Raw genomic sequence first — 19,003 nt, forward strand, 5'->3', positions numbered from 1 at the left:
AGAAGGGAAAACACATCAACAGTGACTATTATATGTCGTTATTGGAGCGTTTGAAGGTCGAAATCGCGGCAAAACGGACCCATATGAAAATAGTGTTGTTCCACCAAGACAACGCACAGTGCCACAAGTCATTGAGAACGATGGAAAAAATGCATGAATTGGGCTTCGAATTGCTTCCCCACCCACCGTATTCTCCAGATCTGGCCCCAGCGACTTTTTCTTGTTCTCAGACCTCAAAAGGATGCTCGCAGGGAAAAAATTTGGCTTCAATGAAGAGGTGATCGCCGAAACTGAGGCCAATTTTGAGGCAAAACCGAAGGAGTACTACCAAAATGTCACAAGTCATTGAGAACGATGGAAAAAAATGCATGAATTGGGCTTCGAATTGCTTCCCCACCCATCGTATTCTCCAGATCTGGCCCCCAGCGACTTTTTCTTGTTCTCAGACCTCAAAAGGATGCTCGCAGGGAAAAAAATTGGCTTCAATGAAGATGTGATCGCCGAAACTGAGGCCTATTTTGAGGCAAAACCGAAGGAGTACTACCAAAATGGTATCAAAAATTGGAAGGTCGTTATAATCGTTGTATCGCTCTTGGAGGGAACTATGTTGAATAATAAAAACGAATTTTGACAAAAAAATGTGTTTTTCTTTGTTAGACCGGGGACTTATCAGCCAACCTTTTATAAGTGCATATCGAGTGAAGCTAAATCTGAATCGATTTCTTCTAACATCAATAGGGTTCTATTTAGACCCAAAATACATGCTTGTGCCAAATCTGAAGCTGATTGGACTAAAACTGCGACCTGGACTTTGATTACAAAAATTTGTTTACAGATAGACGGACGGAAGGCTAGATCGACTCAGGGGCCGGTCCTGAGCAATATTGCCAAACACACCATGTGTCTATCTCATCTCCTTCTGCACTGTTAAAAAAATATGTTTTTCATATGTTCCGATATATACAAAATGTGTTTCGGAACAATTTTTTAAACACAATATATTTGAGTGCAAAAATGTAATGTTCCTAAACTAGCATTAAATGTTTGGGACACATATGTTAATATGTTAGAAAATATTATGTTTAGGACAAGAATGTTTCATAAAAATCATATGTGTAAATGTAAACATATATAAATTTACAAATTTAGAGTAAACATATATATGTTGTGATATTTTATTCAGGGAGCAACAGAGAAAGAAATAGAGATGGAAACCGAGAGGGTTGACGAAAGATAACAACATAACACAGCGAGAGATTCAAAAGAGAGCAATTTCTATGAAAGTACTTGTATGTTGTTTCGAAAAACTGTTTTATGAGTTCATTTGTTTTGGCTATGCGCTTGGCATCTTAGCAAGGCTTCGCCAAAAATTTTAGATGCTTAAGTCTAAATATTATTTAATTTGAATGTTAAATTGCGTATTCGGAGTAAAGAGAATAGATATTCGGAACCAAGAGAATAGACATTTAAAACAAACAGCATGTGTTTTTGCCTTGAGAGCAGCAATTTAAGCATGTGTGGACATATGTTTTGTTTATCATTTTGGCATTATGGGCATAATTTTGTTTCTTGGTTCGTCAAAAGAAATCGGAATCGGGCAGCACTCAGTGATAAGAGAGAAGTTCACCAATGTGGTATCACAATGGACTGAATAGTCTAAGTGAGCCTGATACATCGGGCTGCCACCTAACCTAACAGAAATGTTACATGGTTGTTGGTTAATTTAGAGTACAATTTAATGGACGAAGAACCAATATTTGTTCCTCCATTTTAACATTACAGATAATCTCGAGTCATTCATTGAAAATAAGACTTCCCCTCTAAATCACACCTTACACATACATATTTTAAATTAATCCAAGGATCGTTTTGCCCAACTATACCCACATTATTGTTTCTAACAAAAAATAAGAGATTGGCTTTAACCACAATGCAAAGAATGACAGTTAAAGGATTGGCCTCTAGTGAACGTGTCTATATAATAAAAACATTGAAACTTGATATTAAATTTTAAAATAATTAAATTAATAAATTCTATACAATACTGAGTGCCAACTATTAACAATGACGTGTAAAACGGATCTAGAAAAAATGAAAAGTACAGCGATTTTATAAGCAATCACCCAATAATTTTTCATAAAATAACCATGGGTCAGTAAAAAATTCAAACTTGAGCAGTTTTATTGATACACCAAAAAAGTCATATAATTGCAAACTCTTAATACAATTTCAACAATAAAAAATTATAACACCCCCCCATACCTTCTCAATAAATTACCAATGCAAAATATTTTTTTTTATTTTAAGAACATTTGATAGATAGAAAAAAAAGAAACAAAGAAAAACCTTAAAAATTGGCACTAATACAAAAGGAAACCTTGGATATTAGCAATCAACTTTAAATTGTACATGAAAGCACTTCGTTTTGAAGAAATAAAAAAAAAAACACTGAAAATGATTGCAATTTGATATTTCCAAACAGAACAAAGAATAAAATCTATTTCACATTAGAACCAGAACACTTCAATTTTGCTAACACCACAAATCGCAAATTTCAACTTCATTTACACTTTGATAATAATTTCGGGCCATAAAATGATACTCTTGGTGTTCGTAATAAATCCAACATAAATGCGCATTCAAAATCATAGTCATAATGAATAATGAATAAATTTGAAAATTCACAATATTTTTTTTTTTTAATTTTATGAAGCCAAATGGAGCAGAAATTTTAAGATAAAAGAACGTATTTGCTAAGCAATATGATTTAAGAACAATAGAAGTGGAAATGATTTGTTAGATTTTGAAAATTTATTGAAAGTGATTCTTGTTGGAGCTAATATTTTAAGGTTTCGTGAAGTTATTATAATTCTATACTTTTGAATAATATGATGGGGTTGTATGATGAGTTTGTTGTTCAATTTCAAGATAAAAAAAAAAATATATTTAGTATAAACAATTTTTTCTGGGTCGACCCGATGGATTTACATCATGGAACCAATTTAAAGAGAAATTCGTTTGCAAACATAACCGTTTGGTTCTAGGAAAATATAATCTACTCCAATCTGTGGCATTATGTTATAACCATCCGACCGATTTTATCACCTCTCTCAATTAAAAAAAGACCAATTGAAACGGCATCAGAGACTACACTAATCAGCTCCCTCATGATAAAGCTTATGAGTGAAATTTACGAGATATCATAAACCGTTTTTCTACCTGTAGGTCCAATTTTCTAAGAGAGGGCAAACTTCCCAACAGAAGCAGTCGAACCCGCAGAAGACTATTATGAGATTCATACACAGAAAAAATTTAAGAAAAACAAGTATATACCGCCGTAAGTTCGGCCAGGCCGATTCTTATGTACCCACCACCAAGGATTGCGTATTGCGCTTTGTATTGGGGCTATATACAATTATGAACAGGAGTTTACCAAAAATGGCAGATTTTTACTGTTTGGTAGATTGGTGGAATTCGTGATGTTTTGAAAGATGTTTCAATATACTCCTCTCCAACTATAAAATGCTTCATAAATTTTCTATAGAAATAACATTTTGACAAATTTTTCTACAGAATCTACAGAAATTCTGACAAAATTTTCTATAGAAATAAATTTTTGAAAAAATTTTCTATAGAAATAAATTTTTGACAAAATTGTATATTGACCAAATTTCCTAAAGACATAAAATGTTGACAAAATTTTCTATAGAAATAAAAAATTTTGACAAAATTTTCTATGGCAATAAAATGTTGGTAGATTATTTTTGGCTCGAGTGGCAATCGTGATTTTTCTGTGATTGGGGATTGGTTTATTTGGGAGCTATATATAATATAGATCGATCCGAACCAATATTGGCATGTTTGTTATCGGCCATACACTAGCGAAATGTACCAAATTTCAACTGGATCGGATGAATTTTGCTCCTTCAAGAGGCTCCGGAGGTCAAATCTGAGGATCCGTTTATATGGTGGCTATATATAATTATGAACCGATATGGACCAATTTTTGCATGGTTGTTAGAGACCATATGCTGACACCATGTACCAAATTTCAGCTGGATCGGAAGAATTTTGCTCCTACAAGAGGCTCCGGAGGTCAAATCTGGGGATCGGTTTATATAAGGGCTATATATAATTATGGACCGATATGGACGATATGCTAACACCACGTATCAAAACTCAACCGGATCGGACGAAATTTGGTTCTCTTAGAGGCTCCGCAAGCCAAATCTGGGGATCGGTTTATGTGACGGCTAATATAATTATGGACCGATATGGAGCAATTTTTGCATGGTTGTAAGATACCATCAACATCATGTATCAAATTTCAGCCGGATCGGATGAAATTTGCTTCTCTTTGAGGCTCCGCAAGCCAAATCTGGGGATCGTTTTATATGGGGGCTATATATAATTATGGACCGATGTGGACCAATTTTTGAATGGTTGTTAGAGACCATATACCAACGCGATGTACCAAATTTCAGCCGGATTAGATGAAATTTGCTTCTGGGGATCGGTTTATATGGGGTCTATATATAATTATGGACCGATGTGGACCAGTTTTTGCATGGTTGTTAGAGACCATATACCAACACCATGTACCAAATTTCAGCCGGATCGGATGAAATTTGCTTCTCTTAAGCTGAGTACTATGTTCAGTTTTGTTTTCACGGTTACTTTTTTAATTAACTAATTTAGAAATATAAAATTATTTGCAATCAATTCCTTGTATGTTTTCCATCCATTATTTGGCAAGACTCGATCAAAATATAATCGTCTTCATAAATATATTTGTACTTTTAATTTAGTGTTTTGGTGAAAAAACCGAACATAGTACTCACCTTTACATTGTAAAAAGCATGTCCGCTTCCAAAGATTTTGTCTTTACTTTAAAAATGTTGGTATTGATTCCGAGCCAAAGAAGCGGACAATACAAGTAAGGATACTTTTAAGACACAATTATGTTTTTATATTTGGGTTTTGTGTATTTGCTTTTGGGAAACACATTTTAATTTTTCGCTTTATCAGCTTGTTTTGTTCATATGCTATCAAAGTCCTTTAAAAACGAGTTAACGGCAACTTTATTTTCCAAATTAAGACTCGACTTCAAATAGAAATCATGCTATGTTTCAAGTAAAAAACGTCTTTAAAATTAAGTGTTGAAAAACATGTCCTATATTTGAACGATTTTTTGCTCTGTAGTCAAGATGCAAAAATACAACAAATTTAAAGACAATTTCATTAAATTTAAAGAATTTTTCTGAATTATTAAAGTCAAGTTGACCTTTGCCATAACATTTATTCTTTCATGTGATGATACCCATTTTTAAGTGAAATCACTTAATTATAAGGACAATACGGCTTTATTGAAAAGTTTATCGGCTTTTGGAGAGGAAAAAAACTTTATATCAGAGAAATGCGTCTTTTATGCTAAGCAAAATTTGCATTCGTATTTTAAAGACATGAAATCTTTGACCTCACGACAATATTTTTTTCAGTGTATAGGCTCCGAAAGCCAAATCTGGGGATCGGTTTATGTGAGAGCTATACGTAAAAGTGAACCGCTATGGCCCATTTGCAATACCATCCGACCTACATCAATAATAACTACTTGTGCCAAGTTTCAAATCGATACCTTGTTTCGTTCGGAAGTTAGTGTGATTTCAACAGATGGACAAACATGCTTAGATCGACTCAGAATTTCACCACGACCCAGAATATATATACTTTATAGGGTCTTAGAGCAATATTTCGATGTGTTACAAACGGAATGACAAAGTTAATATACCCCCCATCCTATGGTGGAGGGTATAAAAATTATTGGCATAATCGTTGAATGTATGGGTGTAGTAGTCAGGATTGGAACTGACTACATGAATTGGGCCACAGTACAGGTCTGTGGCCCAAGTCATGTAGTCTTGTAGTAGAGTGGCTGCTGTGTAAACCTATCCGCTTGATGTAGAAAACTATAATGCCCACTATTAACTAAAGAATAGGCAACCCTGACCACTATGTGGTTTAGGGTATAATTAGCGACTAAACAGACGAAAGCCTTTTGTGTAGAGAATTTAAACTGGACAGTTTTGAGATTATTTCCCTTCATATCTTCTCCTTCACTAATACAAAGAATATTGCAATTGCATTTTAGAATTCCTTCCCCAATAACAGATAAGAATTCAATATTGAAACAATATTGAATGTGAATTAAGGTTCATGTCTTAAGAATTAAAACTAATCAAGTCAATCCCACTAAGTCATAGCAATTATAACTAATCAGCGTAAAAACACCAGCACAAATTACAGTTTGTCGACAACAATGAGTGAGTGGCTTATAATGAAAAATCGATCTAAAATCAATGGATTAAAAACAAATTGAAAGTGAAGCTGACCAACTAGCAATAAGGCTTTGAAACATTTTTTTTTTGCAAATTCTACATTTGAAAATGGCAATAAAACCCCACTTTAATGCTAACAATATCTGCACACGAACAATCTTTTGTTTTCCTTCGAATTGGGAAAACCCACAAAAAATTAAACAAAAAACAAACTCCATTGAAGAACAAAGATCGAATTTAAGTTTGGTTTGTTGCCACTTGAGTTGAAGAACCAAAAACACCATACCACTCCATAAAAAAACATTACAATGCAACAACACCCGCTAATATGTCCAAGAATTAGGTCAACATAATCAACCAAATAAATTGCTTTAGTTAGACATGAATTTTGAAGCTTGTTGGCTAAATGGCTGCCTGGTCGCTTTAGTTTTGAGATGGATATTAAAAAAGCGTGTCTAAATTGAAGATAAATCAGGGCATAATACAACTAAGTTTGACCTTTCTCACGAGGAATACAAAAAAAGCATAAGTATCAAGTAATAACCAAGTGAGAAAACTTTTAAAGTCGGATGGAACCGACTATATATAGCTGTGCAGGATAAAATATTTCCTGTAAAGCTATATTCAAGTTACACGCAGAGAAGGAACTTAATTAGCCCAAATTTGCTTCAAGAGCCAAATGTTATTTTTGGACGGAATATTTATGTCGCAAAAATTTAGTTTTTTCGGCAGGCATATACATAATTTTCGAGAAATAATACGCAAGCGGAAAACATGTTCTACACTGAAAAAAATATTGTCGTGAGGTCAAAGATTTCATGTCTTTAAAATACGAATACAAATTTTGCTTAGCATAGAAGACGCATTTCTCTAATATAAAGTTATTTTCCTTGTCCAAAAGTCGATAAACTTTTCAATGAAGTCGTATTGTCCATATAATTAAGTGATTTGACTTAAAAATGGGTATCTTAACATGAAAGAAAAAATGTATAGGCTAAGGTCAACTTGACTTTAATAATTCAGAAAAATTCTTTAAATTTAATCAAATTGTCTTTAAATGTGTTGTCTTTTTGCATCTTGACTACAAAGCAAAAAATCGTTCAAATATAGGACATGTTTTTCAAAACTTTATTTTAAAGAAGTTTTTTACTTCAAACATAGCATAATTTCTACTGAAAGTCGAGTCCTAATTTGGAAAATAAAGTTGCCGTTAACTCGTTTTTACAGGACTTTTATAGCATATGAAGAAAAAAAGCTGAGAAAGCGAAAAATTAAAATTTGCTTCCTAGAAGCAAGTACACAAAACCTAAATTTAAAAGAGAATTGTGTCTTAAAAGTATCCTTACTTGCATTCTCCGCTTCTTTGGCTCGGAATCAATACCAAACTTTTTAAAGTAAAGACAAAATCTTTGGAACCGAGTATGCTTTTTTTCAGTGTATGTTCACCTTCCAAAAATAATATTTCGTTCTTAACACATATTTGGGGTGATCATATTCCTTCTCTGGGTGTAGTAGTCACGAAATATTACCAAATTCAAACTAGCCAAGTTTGACAGTTTGTCATACACGGACGCCACTTGAGCAAAAAATAATCAACAAATCTTTTAAGAAAATTTTACCATAAATCTACAACATTTAAAACAGTTTGTTTTGATCAAATTTTTGTGGTTAGTATGAAAAACTAAATATTTTTGTTCTTCCAACTAAATGTTTTATTATTTTATTTTATAAGTTTATTTCAGTATTTGCAATATTATGAATTATGATCTCTCCTACTAGCGACTATTTTTTGGGTGCATAAATAACCCTTATTTAAATATTTTTAAAGATTTAGATGACACCTATTTAGATCACTTCTACAAAAAGGGAGTACTTACTAAAATTAGAATTTGTAAAAAAATTTATACAAAAAATTTGTCAAAATTTTCTTTCTCTTGATACTTTTATTTCTATGGAAAATTTTATTTCTATGGAGAATTGTCAAAATTGTATTTTATCGAAAATTTTGCCAACATTTTATATCTATAGAAAATTTTGTCAATATTTTATTTCTATCGAAAATGTTGTAAAAATTTTAATTCTAAGAAAATCTTGTCAAAATTTTATTTCTATAGAAAAGTATGTAAAATTTTTTTCTATAGAAAATTTTGTCAACATTTTTTTATAGAAATTGTTGTCAAAATTTTTTCTATAGAAATTTTTGTCAAATTTTTTTTCTATAGAAAATTTTGTCAAAATTTGATTTCTATAGAATATTTTGTCTAACGTTTATTTCTATAGAAAGTAATGTCAAAATTTTATTTCTATAGAAAATTATGTCAAAATTTTATTTCTATAGAAAATTTTTGTCAATTTTTTTTCTACAGAAAATTTTGACAAAATTTTATTTCATTCGTTTTGTTTTGTTATTGTTGATTTATTCTTCAATCATTTTGTTGTTTTTGATTTCAGCTTAAAACCATGCATTGACTAAACTACAAGTGTAGCTTAACCAACATAGGAAAATAATGTCAAATTTATTTGGGCAAATCCCTATAGACTGCAATATGGTGCGATGGACGCACGTTACTTGCAGCAAAACTATCAACCACTTATTAGAATAAATTCAGGCAGTTCACTAAAGCCAAAGTGAACCACACTTGAACCTTCCGAAAAAAGGTTTATGATAGCCGGCCGTGGCCGAAATAAATTTGTACAAACATATCTCTATTCCTTTGCAACTGTCAAATCATCGATTTGAGTGCAGTTAGGGTTTTAATCTGAAATCAAAACAAAACAAAAATATTTCTTTAGAAAAGTTAGTTCCTATGAAAATAGTTTTCTATCAAAAATTCATCAAAATTTTTATATCTATAGAAAATTTTATAAAAAGTTTATTTCTATGGCGATTTTTTCAATTTTTTTATATCGAAAATTCTATCAAAATTTTATTTCTATCGAAAAAGTTATAAAAATTTCATTTCTACTGAAAATTTTATCAAAATTTTATTTCTATCGAAAATTTTGTCAAAATGTTTTTCTATCGAATATTTTGTCAAAATTTTATTTCTCTCAAAATTTTAACAATTTGTTTTCTATCGAAATTTTTATCAAAATTTTATTTTTATAGAAAATTTTGTCAAAATTTTTATTTCTATAGAAAATTTAGGCAAAATTTTATATATAGAAAACTTTGTTAAAATTTTATTTCTTTAGAAAATTTTGTTAAAATTAAATTTTTATAGGAAATTTTGTCAAAATGTTATTTCTATAGGAAATTTTGTCAAAATTTGATTTCTATTGAAAATGCTGTCTACTGAAAATTCTGTAAAATTTTGTTTTCTTTAAAAAAATTTGTCAAAATTTTATTACTATAGACAATTTTGTCAAAATTTTATTTCTATCGAAAATTTTGTCAATTTTTTTTCATTAACAAATTTTGTCAAAATTTTATTTCTATAGACAATTTTGTTACAAAATTTTTATTTCTACTGGAAATTTTATCACTATCGAAAATGTTGTCAAAATTTTATTTGTATGGAGAATTTTGTCTACATTTTATTTTTATCGAAAATGTTGTAAAAATGTATTTCTATGGAAAGTTTATAATTTTTTTTCCTATCGAAATTTTTATCAAAATTTTATTTCAGTGGAGAATTTGGTCAAAATTTGATTTTGATGAATTTTCAATCAAAATCTATCGGATATTTTATCAAAATTTTATTTATACGCAGAATTTTTTCAATTTTTTCTATCGAAAATTTTATCAACGTTTTATTTTTATCGAAAACGTTATAAAAATTTTATTTCTACTGAAAATTTTATCACAATTTTATTTCTATCGAAAATTTTGCCAAAATGTTATTTCTATAGAAAATTTATCAAAATTTTATTTCTATCGAAAATGTTATCAAAATTTTTTATACACGATTCCACCTCGAATTCACACTGGTTAAGTTTACACGGATGCCACTTGGGCAAAAAATAATCTATAATTCTTTTAATAAAATTTTACCAAAATTTAAAACAGTTTATTTTGAAGTTTTTGATCAAATTTTGTAAAAATTTTATTTCTATAGAAAATTTTGTCAAAGTTTTATTTGTATAGAAAAAATTGTCAATATTTTATTTCTATAGAAAATTATGTCAAAATTTTATTTCTATCGAAAATTTTGGTCAAAATTTTATTTCTATCGAAAATGTTATCAAAAGTATATATTGTTATACAAATTTTATTTCTGTCGAAATTTTTGTCAACATTTTATATCTATTGAAAATGTTGTCAAAAGTTTATTTCTATAGAAAATTGTAGTACCTATTAGTTGGCGAGGAAAATTTTGCAAAATCTACCAAAAGATCAAGAATTCTACCAAAATCTATCATTTTTGGTAGAATTCTAACAAATGTGGTATTTGTGTTATCATATTATCACATTAAAATTTACCTCGTATAAGTGGACATCTTTCAAATGTAAACTAAATTTAGGCACCCATGGATATCCACCAAATTTGAGCTTGCGCCAAGAAACTCCATGTACAACAAACACATGGGCAAATGGACGGACACTGAGTGATTCTGAGTCGATTGGTATACAATACAATACAATTTATAGGGTCCATAGGGTATGATAAGAACATTTTCTCACAGATCACTAGGTGGTTTAGGATATAAAATGTTTAATTTTTTTTGCGTGGTGACAACCATGATCAACTATATAAAGATGGTCGTAAAATATTTCTTGTGTTCCTATATTAATTTTCTAATATAATTCTAAATACGATTTACTGAGCCACTTAAAATTCATACAAAAAATGTTATAAACTTCCATATCCATGAAAATCCATGGGTCTTAAAAGGCAATTTTAAGATATTTCTTAGCCTTACCCATTTTGCTTGAACTAAATTTTTGCACGTAGTCTTTGAAAAAAAAAAACAACAAAAACTAAATCATTTCAATTGTGAAGGTTTTTGTAGTTTTGTTTAAATTGGGGTCTTGTTAGTCATACTAAATATGTGTGGCTAACTGACAACAGAATTACTGAGTAGTCCATGTTACAATTTTATTTTATTTCATTTAGTTAGATGACGTTCACTGAACAAGTAATTGCTGCAATCGAAAAAACTTCCTATTGTAATTTTAAGACATTGAAACGGTGATACAGAGAACCACTTGCAAGCTTCCACCTCGACCATTACCACCTACTACAAGTGACTTCAATATACACATCTTTAACGCTTGATGGTCGGTTAGTCTATTACCACGGCAATTTGTTTAACGACAGGAAATTTTTATTGAACTTAATTCAAACCAAGTTTGGCAGTTTGAAATTGTTCCAAAGACACTAGCATTTATTTATATGAACAAAGACAAAACTAAGTTGTGAGCTCAAAAGCGAAAAACTAAGTATGTGCAAAATATTTTAAAGGAAGTCAACCATTTAATTTGAGTTAAATTACATTAACACTTCATCGAACAGTTGGGTTTTTGGTGGTCATTATTATGGTTTACTCCCCATTAAACCATAATAATGATTTATACGAATATTAGAAGGAACTAGACCAAGTTTCTTCTAATATTCGATATATAATTTAAAATTTTAAAGCTTACCCCATTTAGAACCTATATTTTTAAATTGCCGGGTAGACGGGCGATTATTGACGGATCAGACGGATCATCACAGACATAATCACATCGTCTTTGAGTTTTGCTCCACTCAAGCAAATTTATTGATAGCTTTCATAACTATGATTTCGTAAAATACTGTATTGGGTCAAAATGGAATTAATCAAAAAAAAAAAAAAATCACACCCTTCAGTATACACTGACGAAAAAGACTGTTTTTAAAAATTATTAATTATTAAAAATATTTTTAAGTGCAAGCATATAATGTTCATAAACTAGCACAACAAGTTTGCGACATATATGTTAATATGTTAGAACATATTATGTTTGGGACATAAAATGTTTGTAAATATAATATGCTTAGATGCAAACATATGTTAATTTAGAAATATTCTATAAACATATATGTGTTTAGAAAGAGAGACCTAGAGAGTATGCTGCAAGTAAAAGAATGGAAGTAACCAATTGGCGGTGCCTTAAAAATATATCCACACAAAGAAAATTTAATTAAATTTTTTTCTTACAAGTGTATGCCTAAGGTAAAACATAATACAAACAATACAGAAGCGATTTTTTAGATCTGGTGGGGGAGATGAAGACCAAATGCCTTTGCCGTCGGCTGAGGTAGACCAGTGGTTGTCCAGGATCAACTTTAAGGACCCACAAACCTTAAATTAAGAACACACGATTTGGTGGTATTTATACAATAATATTAGTACGAACTTTATTTATTTGACCTTATATACGTATAATGTTTATTTCTGCACGGTATGCTGAGGGGTCGGTGATTTATTACGTAGCCTCTTAGTACTGAAGTCGGCGGTTGTTGACGATTTGGTTCGGCTAAAGTCGTTGTTACGGTGTTCGATGATTATCGGTTGGTGATTCGGTTGACTGTTCAGTTGATTGTTCGGTTGTTGATTCGGTTGATGATTCGGTTAATGGTTCGGTAGCAGTGATGGTAGTTGCTGGGCAGCCGTCGGTGGCTGGTTGTGTTGGTTTGGTCGAGTGTCGATGGTTGGCCGATGTTGATGATTCGGGTGATGCGGCGATATGTTGATGATTCGGGTGATGCGGCGATTCAACGTAGATAGCGATGTTGATAATCCGGGTAATGTGGTGATTCGGTGGTCAAGTAAAAAATTTTCCGTTTCAAGTCATTGTATGAGCTGTGGCCACTTCACACAGCTGGTTTCCATGGGGCCCAACATCAACATATCTACCTGTTACTATCCGGAAATTTGTTTGGAAACTGCTCTATCCAAAAATTTCGATACTTGTTTCGCACTTCGCTTGATCCACATAGCTCATCAGATGCCATTCTGATGAACTTTTCAATTTGGATCATTTTATGAAGCAAGGTGGGAGCATTTCTATAGTTAGGTTAGGTTAGGTATAGTGAAAGCCCGTTATTGTTAGGCACACTTCGACTATTCATTCCACTGTAATACCACAAGTGGTGAACTTCTCTTATCAATGAGTGCTGCCCGATTCTATGTTTATGACAAAGAACCTCCTGTTTATCCCGTAAATGCACAATAACACAGTTTCCTACGAAAAAATATACCAAAATGGTAAAACAAAGAACATCTGCATAGCACATTTTTTTTCAAAAATTGTAGTGGTGTCTTAAAAGATACAGTACACATTAAACTAAGTTTACAAATACACAATTTTATTTTAGTAAAGAATAGAGATATTTGTAGACTACACAGATTTTTTTGCCAACGTTACTTTTATTTCTGGTAATTTTTTTTATCTTCCAATTTATTTTTGAATTTTCGGTCAAAACTTTGTTTTAAATTTTGGTTTCAGAGTACACAGAAGTACTATAGATTTTCTGGAAAAAAAACATATTTTTCAAAACTGCTTTATGATGTTTTAAATGCAAACAAACTCAATTTCGTAGAATTCGGCCAACATTGTTATAGCCAAGTCTGAACATCGTTTCTGCTAGAGGATAATCATCCACCGCTAAAAAAATACAGTTTGGTGTTCGGTCAAATGTGGGATTAGACCCATGACCCGTTGTCTGTAAGGCAGCATGCTAACCATTGTACCCCGGTTGCTCTCCATATTATACTCATTTGATATTCAAGCTGTTAAAAAAAAGCGTTTGTCAAGCGTAATAGCAAAGAGTTTCTTAATCCGTACACCAGAAAGTCACTATATACTTCTTTGGTTAGATCTAAGCTTGATTATGCCAACATGATTTGGAATCCAATCTACAAAGTACATACTGATCTCGTTGAAAAACTACAAAAGAAATTTATTAAATTTGCTTTGGCCCCTATTGCATTTGTTGATCCTCCACCTTCTTATGAAGATAGATGTAGATTGATTCATTTAGAAACATTAAGCAATCATAGATCCAAATGTTCTATTAAATGTATCTATAAGATCGTAAATGGAGTTATAGATTTCCCATTGCTTCTTGAAACAATTGGCTTTAATTTACCAGTGCGATGTTTGCGTCAATTTGAGTTCTTTAGTATACCTTTACATAGAAGTAACTATGCCAATCATGAACCAATCTTAAGAGCACTTAAAGAGTTTAATAAATTGAGTAGCTTGCATGATTTGGACTTTGCAATGTCCTTAAAGTTAACTCGCCTTTAGATTTAATTTACTTTTAATTCTGCTAGTCTGTAAGGATTGTAATCCATAGACTTAAATAAATAAATAAATAAAATAAAATAAGAATTAATGTTTAAATCTGAACATTTATTTCTCTTTTCTCACAAACGGAGTTTGTTTTTAATTAAATGTAAATTTTGGTCAACTTCAGAAGTCGTTTTGTCCAGTGTGAAGAGCTTACTTCGACCTTTTGTTTTACGACTAAAGGTCGATTATTCGAAATATCTATTTTTGATTTTTGTATCCCAAATCAATCCTGACACCTTTCTTCCGTACCCTAAGAGTATATTCAATTCAATTGCTCTCCATTTGCGTTTTTCTGTTGTAAGTTTTGGTTCGCTGGCAACTCCATCATTGAGAAGTTACTCACCCAATCCGGTATCTCGAAAAGTAACGGTAACAAATTAAAGCGCTATATATTTTGTTTTTTTTTTTTTTTTTAATTTTATTGTTCAAAATCGAAAAATTGCGAAAATTACAGCAAATTTTAGAATCAGTTCGAATTAACTGTATTTGCACAAATTATGGCCGACAAAGTTATCACACGCTTCATGAAAGTCGCTCGGCGCCGGCTTATTCCCGACGAAGCGCCGAGGAGGTGATCGATATTTTAGTACCAACTTTACTCTTCAAAATGCCACAAGAGCATAAGTCCAACGTATTGAGATACGACTGAGTGAGATGGTGATGCGTCTTGTTCAAATGTCCGTGGTCTGCTGCCGAATTGTTTGTTTGTCCAGGGTTTCAACACTGTCTTTAGGACATTTTCCCGGTAATATTCAACATATAATTTAAAACCTCAGCCGATGAATACAAGTGAAGAGTGCAGTACACCATTGGCGGCGTTTGAGTTCTGGTGGCCAATCGGATGTGTAAATTCAGCTGACATCTTTAGTAAGTACACCCAATCATTTCATTTGTTCACAAACTGATCAATTTGCGGTGGCTTCTCATCGGAGGAAGATAGAAAGTTCACCACTTTGGTTATCACAATGAACTGGTTATTGGCCACTTTCGTACAATCGAAGCAACTCATTGACTCTTTCTAACTTTTTTTGTGCATCGATGAGCTCTTGCAGGTTTTGGAACTTCAAGGGCTTTAGTTCATGCTTATTTTTCAATATATGAAGTATCCGTTCACGCGAGCAAGTTTTTTACAGATCATTTCTGGTGTTGTAAACGGATTTTTCCCTCCGCGTTTTGGAGGCGATACAACACTGACAGTATCATGGCAACGATCAATGGTATAATAAACAAACGATTTATTCGCATTTTGGAGATTCTACGATATTTACTTGTAGTTTCCCAGCCAAATATAAAACTATCACATTCGAATTTTATTACGAAAGCGCCTTTCCTGAATGTCACTGCCCAGCAAAAAAATTTGGAAGTTCCTCTTAAGGCATAACTTTAAAAGCACTTCCAAAAATGTCCTCCCAAAGATGTTCTTTATTTTAACTCTACAGGAAGTTCATTTGAGTAAATTTTTTATAACTCGCTTTTTTCATATTTTTAATGGGAAATTTAAAATGTTATTATTTCAAGTGGGTTAAAAACAGATTAAAAATTAATAAAATAGTGCAAATTATTTAAATTTTTCCGAAAAAAATGCTAAATCCTTTCTAGAAAAATTGCGAATTTTTGAAAATATTTGATGTCAAACGTTCCAGACAAGCGTTAAAAATGATTAAAAATCAAAAAAAAAAAAAATCAAAAACTATTCGTCAAAATATCACAAAATTTCTTTACTCACATCCAAATCACTGGATTCGCATCACACCTTAAGAAGTGATGCAAATTCAGTGCAACGGCTGTTGAAATGGTGGACATCCGTCCTATGACAAGCCCAAGTTAAAATCATCGCTTCTGCGCCAATTTTGCACCACTTCCGGATCCAAAAAGAACATTTTCACTACATTTTTGGCGACGCTTTTTTTTGCTGGGTGTCGGCATAATAAACTGAGGTCAGTTACAGTACATATTATCCACACTGTATATATCCATAGCCAGATAAAGCTCCCCTCGCACATACAGATATATGACCTGGCGCAGAAAAAAATTCCGAACTATATTACCATAGAAAATAAGAATAGTCCAATAAATACAATGTTAGTCCATGTTTGTTCGTAGTGGATAATACAAAGTTATTACACTTTATCCTATAGTACAAAAAAACATTCCAACGTCTTTTACTTATCATAGACATTCACGAATGCGCTAGTAATTAATTCGATTGAAATTAATTTTGTTAGCCAAAAAAATTCCTCTTTGGAAGTGATTTATGAGTATTTTTTATTACTAAAGAATTTTCCGACACAACAGCCCCATCGCCATTAATTAAAAACATTTAGTTGTATTATCATGACCTTTTTGCTATTTCTGAAAAAAGGGGAAACCCAACATTACAAAAAACCAACGCTATGACTGGCCAAAATAATTAAATCGCTTAAAGAATAAAAACAAAATTGAATTGAAAATTTAGTGTCAAACCCAAGCAACTGTCGTGGGTTGCTTTACAGCTGGGGGTACTAATATGGACACATTAGACATTTCTGTAAAAAAAAAAAAAACATCCACCAACATGAAAGAACAAAAGCTTAGCTTTCAAAAACTAAAACATTGAGGTAACTTAATAAATGCCTAAAAAGGTCTGACTGGAGTCATTCACTCGTTCAGTCATATGGCAAAGGGGAGACCGCACTTATAATGCATCTACAAGTTGATACACTGTCATTTATTATTTTTACTAATAGCAAAAACCCTTCAAGAAAAAGATAAACCCAAAAATTGTAATAACTATAAATGAACGTTGCGGGCGGAAATAATAACAACGATAGTGGAAATCGTGATTTACAGTTCACAAGGACGTGTAGCAACATAATCTGACAGTGGTATACGTTTTTTTGGGTTTCGTGAAGTAGTTAAACAAGAAGTTATTGTTGTTCGAGTAATTACTTGAAACATTTAATGTCGTCTTTTGTCCATGTTGGAACAACCAAATCTATTTACTAGAGTATGTTTTTTTACACAGATATTATCTATAGAAACAATCGATTCTGTATTGCAAAAAAAATTATTATTGATTTTTTATGATTTTATATCGTTATAGTCTCCAATGTTTTCCTCGTATAAAATCAAAACGTAATATTTGTTGTTATATTTTTGGCGCCATGTTGTCAGATAATATCCATAAATTCAATTATCAATTGCAAAATAATAATCAATATATCGATATACCATTGTTTGGGCAATAAGAACTTTTCAAAACAAAAGACTTAAGACACAAACCAAACAACGTCAAACTAATCGTTCTTTGCTCCACCGCTTGCTAATATTACTGTAATCAAAAACCCACATTAGAATAAATTGTAATAATTTGATATATCCTATTGTTCTCAATATGGAAATATGATTTCTTCAGAATTGCCAATCAATTTCATCAAACAAACAAATTATAAGATTGGGCGCCATCTATGGGCGGTTCTTAAGATCTTTATTTGAATCATATTCTTATTGACAATTCAATTTAAAACAACTAAACCATTATACCAGAAATGGAACTTCTCTATATTTGTAACAAAAAAACCTAGATGGGGGTCCTCTGGAATATGTGGTATTAAAGCCATTTTAAGAAACATAGAGGGAAGTACTAAGGCTAAAATAAAAAGAAATATGAGTCCATAATAATAAAGGGTCATATAAACCGATCCTGAATTAATCGGCGTGTATCCATCCCTTCAAGGACATTCAAAAATTACTTCCGTCCACAATAACCTTTAGTCTCCACCAGTCCTCCGATTTGATTTCTTAAGCCTTTAGGGAACCATTTTCATTCATTTCGCTTAACATTTCATGAGTGATGATTATTAGTAATGTAATTTGGCGGTGGAGTGTTCGTCCCTTCTATATTTGACTTTAGGGTTAGGATAGGTTGAAAAGAGGATTCCGGTTGTCCTGTTTCATGTCGGCTTACATACACCTAATCGGTTTTTTGTGCGCTCTAACTTTTTCTTTCCATCGTCCCGTCTTTTATTTCAGGAACTCTGTGTTTCGAATTCCCTACAAATTCCCTAATATGTTTCCAGTAGTTAACTCTTTGCCTAGTAAAAGCAGGGCAGTGACAAAGGTAGTATTCTAAGGTATTATCATCGCAAAAATACACCCTACATACACCATTCTTCCTATTTGGCTCTCAATTCTAGGAAGCCGGTCATTATTGCCGCGAACCTCCTGACTGTCGTCCTACTCCCCTTGAGTAGTTCTCCAATGTTTTTCTTATCTGGGTCACCCCATAGTATTGTCGTCGTCCTTCCGTTGCATTGGTCCACTTCGCTTTATATGTCTCCCATGGGTATTCATCAAACTCAGCACACGTTTCATCTATTGACTTTGCGTTTTCTAAGTTCCTTGTCTATGTGTCCCGGCTCTA

General features: G+C 32.0%; 1 protein-coding gene across 1 annotated transcript; it reads left to right on the top strand.

The window, feature by feature from the left end:
• Positions 1-12,895: 12,895 nt before the first annotated feature.
• Positions 12,896-14,556, top strand: LOC142225158 (uncharacterized). The gene is made up of 2 exons (XM_075294935.1): positions 12,896-12,977; positions 14,051-14,556. The coding sequence occupies exons 1-2, from the start codon at positions 12,896-12,898 to the stop codon at positions 14,554-14,556; spliced, it is 588 nt and encodes a 195-aa protein (XP_075151050.1).
• The last annotated feature ends 4,447 nt before the right edge of the window (positions 14,557-19,003 follow it).

The sequence above is a fragment of the Haematobia irritans genome, chromosome 2 (genome assembly GCF_050003625.1).
Source record: "Haematobia irritans isolate KBUSLIRL chromosome 2, ASM5000362v1, whole genome shotgun sequence".
Taxonomy (NCBI): Eukaryota; Metazoa; Arthropoda; class Insecta; order Diptera; family Muscidae; genus Haematobia; species Haematobia irritans.

Excerpts from the sequence above, each read along its gene's own strand:
- LOC142225158 (XM_075294935.1), top strand. The coding sequence starts at position 12,896 with ATGGTAGTTGCTGGGCAGCCGTCGGTGGCTGGTTGTGTTGGTTTGGTC. Across the intron at positions 12,978-14,050 it reads GGCCGATGTTGATGATTCGG|CGTTTGTCAAGCGTAATAGC; the intron begins GTGATGCGGCGA and ends GTTAAAAAAAAG.